Source organism: Acyrthosiphon pisum, unplaced genomic scaffold (assembly GCF_005508785.2).
Source record: "Acyrthosiphon pisum isolate AL4f unplaced genomic scaffold, pea_aphid_22Mar2018_4r6ur Scaffold_818;HRSCAF=1277, whole genome shotgun sequence".
Taxonomy (NCBI): domain Eukaryota; kingdom Metazoa; phylum Arthropoda; class Insecta; order Hemiptera; family Aphididae; genus Acyrthosiphon; species Acyrthosiphon pisum.
The window spans coordinates 1-8,421 of NW_021778133.1; the positions used below are offsets into that span (position 1 = coordinate 1).

Genomic DNA, 8,421 nt, shown 5'->3' on the forward strand with positions numbered 1-8,421 from the left:
GGTAGGTATCTGCATGCCCCCCCCCCCCCCCCCGTGCATGCAGATACCTACAAGTGCCCACTTGAAAATCTGCCAAAACTACACACACGTGTTTACACCTACTGTTACCTCCCCCACAGTTTAAAAACCACCCAATGGCCTAAGTTTCCACGGGTTAACTAATAATAAAAAAAAAAAAATTGATTTTATATTTTTAAATTTATTGGAATAAAAAAATTCTATTTTCATTAACTTTATTTTATTTATGTTTTCATAATAATATTTTTGTGTTTAAAAATATAATAATTGAATGTGAATGTTCTGTAATTTCTAAATCTATATATCTAAATTATAAATAATAGTAATCTGGATGATACGTTAGAGATAACATTTGTTTTAACGATATTTATACAAGCTCACCTTGATAATTGATGAAATCCTACCTAAACGCTTTAAGATGTTGAACATTTCGTGCTCGTTATTCTGAAAAGTTAATCAAACAATTTAATTAACGTTCAATATATTTTATAATTTATAGTGGAAAAATAAATTAATAATGATATCAAGGTTATACCTAAGGAAAGTTATACAAAGTTGTATAAAAATATACAACGTTTTACTTTATACACTTGTACATACCCAAAGGTTAGCAGATAATAATTTACAAACAATATCCATTTCGAATAAAATCTGCTTGAACCACAACTCGTAAGCTGACATGAGTGCAATTAGTAAACAATAAAAATAATAAGTTATAAAAAACGTTTGGTTTAAATTATTATTTTTTAAATTTTTTAGATTTCTAAATAACAACATAGGTACATTTTTATTTCCATATTCATTAGTGGAATTTTCTTCTGTAAATTGTATATATTAAAATTGAGTTTTACAAAATGAATACCTACTTTATTACTCAATGTATAGCACTTTAAGTTTAGATTAGTGGAGCAATAGTCAGTAATCAGTATATAACCATGCAGATAGGTACCTAGATACTAGGTACATATAAATAATATGTTACGGATAATGTTGTGAATTGAATAATTTCCACAGACAATATTGATAATTATGAATTATGATAAAATATTTAAATATTTATTATAATATTATCTGAATATATTACATTCACCAACATTTTTCAAGTAACACAACATTACTCAACTAAAATTATAAAACGTATAACTAATTTAGGTACTTAAATACTCGTTTAAAACGATATTTATGTATGAAAATTCTCAGAAATATATTCAGATTCAAACTATAAAGTTAAAAATGGAAGTTTTCTTTCAAAAAAGTATAAACTATAATAAAAATATAATTGTTTTCAAAAAGGTCATTTATAGTTTAAAAAATATTTTCAAAAACGTTAATAATTTTCGAGAAATGTATTATTTACTGATAAACGATTCACCGTACCTATTCCTATATTATGTGTGTTGTATACGGAAACTATTATCTCAGAAAAATATTATAATAATTTAATTGTCCATAACATACATTTGTATGAGTTAATAAAAAATATTCATATCTAAATTAAGAGACTTTTAAGTCTATTAATAATTATTTTTTTTTAAAACTTAATTACATATTATCTATCATAATTCAGTAAAATCCCAAAGTCACGAAGAACCGATATCAAAATAATATTTTAATAATTATACATTATATACTAATAAGTAATAACTAATAAGTAATATAAGTAATGACTATAGTTTATAAGATTTTTATTTTATAAATAAAAACAAAAATATAATCACTAGGTAGATTTTATTTCATAGTATTTTGTTGAATGTTTATATTGCAGAAATCTACTATAAGAAATAATAAAATATAAAATATGATGAAAAAATGAGCCTTTATTACCTTGATGAGTAACTATGAAGAGATGCTCGTCGTACGAAACTCTACCGTTTTGCTTACTTAACATTGTCTGAGAATCTAAAAGTTTGTCAAGTTGTAGATAATCTGCATAACCATTGGCTGCGATAACATTCTGTTTACACCTTCTGCTGATACAATGCAAATAATTACCGCAAACAAATTAATTTTGAGTAACAGTGAACCTTTATTTTACACAAATAACACACTTACTTATTTTGTTGATCATTGACTCTATCTTTACCGTTGATACAACTCATTTTTCGGTAAATGCGTTCAATTCTATAAAAAACGATCGGTAGGTATATACGACGTAATCGACGTATACCTTATTATAATACGTTTAATTTATTCTGGATACGATTTAACCCTTGAGTCTTGACTTATGCGATATGTTTTTATAAAGAAAAGTATAATATGAACTAAACGACACGCTGTCTACTGATTAATAGAATTCATATACCTAGGCTTATACTCGATTTAGCAGTCAAATATGTAATGTAGTCTCATATGTGGCGAAAACCTACAGCAAGGGTAAAGCTTATAGCAAAACCGTCCAAGTAATCTAATATCTTTTCCAAGGCAATAGGCGCGTACGAAAGTCTGAAAGGATTGAGTTATCCTGCTATCGTTATAGTTACATAATAATTAATAGGTTCATAGACCTATTCGTTATAATTGTACAGAGTATTATAGTATATACTATGCATTAAATAGTTTACATAATAGCTTATTACGTATAGACGTATAGTTAACCAATTTGTGATCGGACATTGCATGCATTTCAACAATGTGTTATAATAATTAGGTCGGTACGCACGTGTAAAGACCATAATACTATACCTATGTCTAAATTATGGATATCTATTTTAGATTCGGAGCTTTCAATGATGTATTGTTTATATTTTTATTAACATTATTTATTGTTTTTAAAGGATTTTTTACAGAAAATTTAAATGAAATCAAATTAAAATTAATATTCATGTTTTTTTGTTTATTTGTTTACAATATATACATTATACCTACATACCTGTAACTTTTGAAACAACTGAAAAGTATCGTTATCGCCGTATTTTTGAACAGCTCCTTTTAACTTTCCCAAAATAATTCTCGTATCTTTTTGAGTGATTTCCTCATTGGTCTCTTCGTTATCGTCATCATCATCATCATCATCATCATCAATATTAATTTCTTCTTGATTTTTTGTTTGCAAATCAGTTAATTCTTTATCAGATAATGCTCCAAAAGTAGGTAAATCTCGATCAATTGAAATCCCATTTTCAAAGTTTATATCTATGAATTCAACCTCCTGTAATTCTTCTTCACCTGATTCAATTTGTGAAAACCTAGCTTTTCGAAAACAATTTAAAATGCATTTGGAAGTCATCTTATCCCATGCATTAACCACCATATGTATAGCTTCTAGCACAGTTGTTTTACGAGCTATTTGTGACGCAGGAATTTCACATACATCTATAGTTTCAACAATAAAATCCCGCATTGCTTTTGGATAATAAGTTTTCATTGTTTTTATAATTCCCTCGTCAAGAGGCTGAATGAGTGACGTAGTGTTTGGTGGTAAAAATTTCAAATCGATGTTTTGTAAATTTTGCAAATCCGGATGAGCCGTACAGTTATTAAGAAATAGTAAAGTACGTCTTGGTTTTATTATTTCTCTATCCCATTTTCGTAAAAATTCGGTAAAAATTAGACTATTTATCCAAGCATTTGAATTAGCGTAATAACCGACAGGCAATGTCTTAACGCCCCGAAAACAGCGGGAAAAACCACCAACAAATTAAGAAAAAACGCTAAAAATGAGATTTTAATTTCTAACGCTTTGTTTATCACCATAGAAACGATTGAAAATTTATAATATTATAATATTAATTCAACTTTTATTATAAAATAAATAATAACAGCATAAAATATCCAGACTGACAAACCGTCTCCGCTCAGAATCGTTTTTCTTATACAATGATATTATATCATTGAATTCAAGTCTAATACAATCCATTATACAATAACCCACTTGTAATCTACTGTACAGCAGAGCGACATCCACTTACCTGCTTTTTTTAGTTTTAGTTGCCATTGGTTACTCGGTCAGATCAAGTACAAGCATGCAGCATCAAATTGTCAAATATTTTACTAGGTACACGAAAAAAATTTATAATTTGATGAGAAATCGTTATTTTATTCTGTAATATCCAATGTCACGAAAATTTAAATTTCAAATACTCATACAAAATATTTGTGGATTACGCTTAACTTTTTTTAATTCCAGTAATGTCACTTATGTCTTATGAGAAACTGTCTATACAATTTTCAAACTTTTCGACAAATTTTTTATTTTGCTCTCTAAAAAGTACAAATTAGTTCCAAATTACTCTCAGAAACCACCAACAAAACTGAAAATCAAAGCATTTTTTCTTCTATAACAATCAGGGTATTCTCACTTAAACAAAAAACACACATTCAATAATAATTGTAAAATCAACACATTTATCTTTCCGATAGCCCTATCGGAGTCTAAAATATTATATTACCTATACCTAATTCTTTTTAAACTATGAAACTATTGAAACTATAAAAGTATAAACATTAAACACCCTGTATAATAATATATAATTTTACCCCATCTCTCTTTCCATACAGTTCACCAAGGTGTAATGAACCTAATTTGTAAATGTACAAATACTAAGGCTTCTGTCTAGAGTATACTCCAGTTTATTGATATTGTAAAATTATGATTTCGAAAATAAAATAAATTTAAACAAAGGTATAATACATTTCTTGATCAATTTGACGGTCACGGTTTGTTCACCATTAAGAAAATATGTGCAAGGATGAGATTTATTTTAAAATTATTTAATTATTTATTTTAGTGTGATTCAAAAAATATTAATCTTAAAGACTTCGAAAATTTCACCATAACGTGTATTATTATTTTTATACTATACACAATGATTTTTTCAAAATATTTAAATCAACTTTAAGCTGTATATTATACCAGGGTCCATGAACCTACTTATATTTACACCATCCTATGGTACCTACATAAGTTTTGACTTATACTTAAAACTTAAAAATTAATACTTATGTCCAATCGTATATGATATAGGTAGATAATATAATAATAGTTATTAATTAATAATATAATATATTCAGTAATTTTGTTAAAAAACTAGTTATTATTTTTAAGTAAGTTATAATCTTTTTGAAACTGTATACTTTAAAATGATCATAACTTACCTATCAATTCACTCTAATATCAACTAACTACAGCACACCATTGAAACTGGTGAACAAAAATTTGCTACGGCGTAAGTGTGTTAGATGGAAACAACACATGAGGGTAAGGTGTCCTCTTATAATTTGCTACACAAAATTCTTACAGCTGAAGGCATATTTACTATGTTGTATGTTAGGGCGACGGATACAACACATGCAAGCATTGCGCTTCATAAACAATTAATATTCTTTTAAATTTTTAGATGGGACTGTACAATGTTCCTTATTTAAACTGAATGTATCAATGCAACATTTATTACTTATTAGTACCCATAATGCTATAAATTGAATAAATAAATCATATTCATAAATTACTTAATATTTGAAATTTTTTAGCACATATTATTTAGTTTGTATACAATCAAATAACTAGTTACTGCCTACTAAATAAGCTGGAATTTATTACAACATTTTGCCTATTTGCATCATGTTAAAATGTTTATAGCTTATAAGTACACTATTGGTTATGAACTACGGAGTATTGAAGTAAACTTTACTTGTGTGTGGAGTGGAGACCAGATAAAAAGAAATTACTTGTTACAACACTGATAAATCATAAATGGTATACTATGAATTATGAAATTAATATTTGTTTAAATAGGTGAATAAGAATATTAAGATTGCTCATATTTGAAGGACAATATTGAAATTTTAACCTCCATGTTTTATTTTAGACAATATCGTAACATATTGGTTTAAAGGTTTTGAATACATTTGGATCGACATGTAGAGATTATTTTTTATAAGATAAAATCTAAATATAATCAAATAATATTAATAATTATATAAATCTATAATATGTGTGTAACTTGTTATAATACCTACCTGGGTAAAAATCACTATTTAATATTGTTTAAAGACAATATATATTTTAATTATAATTTATACCTAGGTAACATGTCCAAATATCAAATTTCCCACATAAGTATTTGAACTTTGTAACAATGTTAACACCATGTATGTATTGTATTTGATATGTAACCATTGGAGTTTGGATACACAATTAACCATCGGACTAGTTTTTCTATTATATAAAAGTAAAAATTTAAAAGCAAAAATACAATTATAATTTTTAAAAATACAGTTTTATAAAATTTAATAGGACATTAGTTTATAATCAATAATTCATACAACAATATAATATAACATACATAGGAATATGATAGCTTTCCCAAAATAATATTATACAAGATTGAGATATGTAAAGACAAAGTATACAAAATACTATGTATTAAATTTTACTTTTTCCTCTGTTTCATTTTATTTTTTCTTATGATCATTTCTTCAACCGTTATATCCACATCCATTTTACCGTGTTCATGAGGGTCACGCTGGAGTACGCCGAGTTTTTTCATCATATTCTCTACATCAGTATTCATACCATTAAATGATAGTCTTGACATAGGTAGAATATCATAAAACGGTTCCCAATTATTAATCTTGGAAACATCTTTTTTCTTTGGTCTATGTTCAGATTTAATTGTTACAGTTACTTCCTTCGTGTCTATACCCGGATTCATAAACTTCATTTTCATTAACGCCTTAGAAAAATTTTTATGGGGATCTATTTTAATTGACTTTACTTTAACCATTGTTGCAATGTTATTGTTACAATAATTAAAAAAAAAAAAACAATTAACAATTCACTTCACACTTTGATAGTTATTAGTTATTACTTGATAGTTTTAAACGTAGAAATTCTTAATTCAAGACTAACTCACAGTTTTAAATTGTAAATTATAATTTGTAATCTTATAGATAGATAATCCATAAATCATAATCACGAATTACGATATAACAAATATTTTGATAACATTGAGCATTAATAATAGATAAAAAACCAACAGTGTCACCAACATATCTTAATTCATATAAAAAATAATGGAATATTATTATAATCATAAATAATATCAATCACGCCATCTCACGAACTAATAGTTTTCGCTTTGACGCACTGAGCACGGATTAATATATTAATCCGTGGCACTGAGTGTAAATGTAAATTTAATCTATTCTGTGGTCTGGCTGTCTGAGTGCAAAAATGCGTTCAATTCACAGACTTTTAGTTTATTAGTCTGTGATTTGATTTTACCAATATTCAGTTAACACTGTTAACAGTTAACTGTTACTGGACAACTGGTGCATTATTTTGTATTTGATGTTATTTGTACCTGTGAACTTGGTGCGTACTTTCTGCTACTAGTTTACTCACAGCTCTGCACATACTATTTAACTATTATAATATTTTTTGATATTATAAACTCTATAATGGTCAAATTTTGTTTTCGTGCTCGATTTAAAAAAAAAAACTGTTGCAGTGCTAGTGGCAGAATAGTTTTGGTGCACATTTTAAGAAAACGGTATAGCCCAAAAGATAGAATTTCTTTCCAGTTTTCTATTTTAGAATATTTCCAATTCGCGAACCTAAAACCTTGTATACTCAATACCGGTGGTAATAGCACACTAATGGTCCTTAGGCATAATGCATAAACCACAACAATCTATAGTGAAATGGGATCCAGTAAAACATATTATATCAATTCTTTGGTATTTTATTTTCCTTGCATATCTCCTATTTCCTAAAAGCATAATCAACGAGTAATTTGTAGAAGGATGATAAAATATAACTCTAAAAAACGAAAGTTTAAAACAATCAAGTTTTAACCATTTTGACAGTGGACCACTCAGACTGTCCATATACCTTCCAGCAAGCTGGTTGCGATCATCGTTGCTAGATGGCCATCACTGCGAACAGCAGGCCACCAGCGGTCTCACGCTCTGGTACATGGACAAGTCTCATCATCGTGGCCAATGACGACTCCAGATTTGCACCTGGAGGGGACGATGCATACTACAGAAATGATCCTGTGAAGTATGATCTTAAAATTTTCGTCGACGCCGGCTCGTACTTATAATGACCGTCGGCTGCTTACCATGAGTTTCCGGCAGACTGGCATATCAAATATTGGCACTAAGGAATCAAACTCATTTACTGAAATTTACTCGGACACACTATTTTTTTCGATTGACTAGTCGTTTTGTTAACCAAACTCAAGTACAGCTAATTGAACGTATCGAAATCGACGGTGACGTGATTCAATGCTGCAGCACAGTGGACGTTCAACGCTAGAGCCATCTAGCGGCACCCGTCGGCTTAATTATTAAAACTATAGTTGTCCGCAAATCGCTGAATGTAAATATTTCAACCAAGATCAAATAAAACGGTGTGGTCAATCTTCTCGAAAGTATTGGACATTTTTTCGTCTTTTT

General features: G+C 28.2%; 1 protein-coding gene and 1 non-coding gene across 3 annotated transcripts; both read right to left on the reverse strand.

Moving 5' to 3' along the window:
• Positions 1-284: 284 nt before the first annotated feature.
• LOC100569468 (tryptophan 2,3-dioxygenase-like) lies at positions 285-2,634 on the reverse strand. Of its 2 annotated transcripts, none has more exons than XM_029492740.1 (4): positions 2,071-2,634; positions 1,843-1,988; positions 619-692; positions 285-462 (listed from the first exon to the last, which is right to left on the reverse strand). In XM_029492740.1, exons 1-4 carry the CDS (start codon positions 2,115-2,117, stop codon positions 376-378), a joined length of 354 nt encoding a protein of 117 aa, XP_029348600.1. In that variant the 5' UTR covers positions 2,118-2,634; the 3' UTR covers positions 285-375. The 2 variants fall into 2 exon arrangements, with proteins under 2 accessions (XP_029348600.1, XP_003248418.2); XM_003248370.4 differs by having other exon boundaries at positions 290-462; positions 1,843-1,985; positions 2,071-2,625.
• Positions 2,635-7,830: 5,196 nt separating this feature from the next.
• LOC115035090 lies at positions 7,831-8,033 on the reverse strand. Its single transcript, XR_003840238.1, has one exon. It is a non-coding gene; the product is annotated as a small nucleolar RNA U3 (small nucleolar RNA).
• Positions 8,034-8,421: the final 388 nt, after the last annotated feature.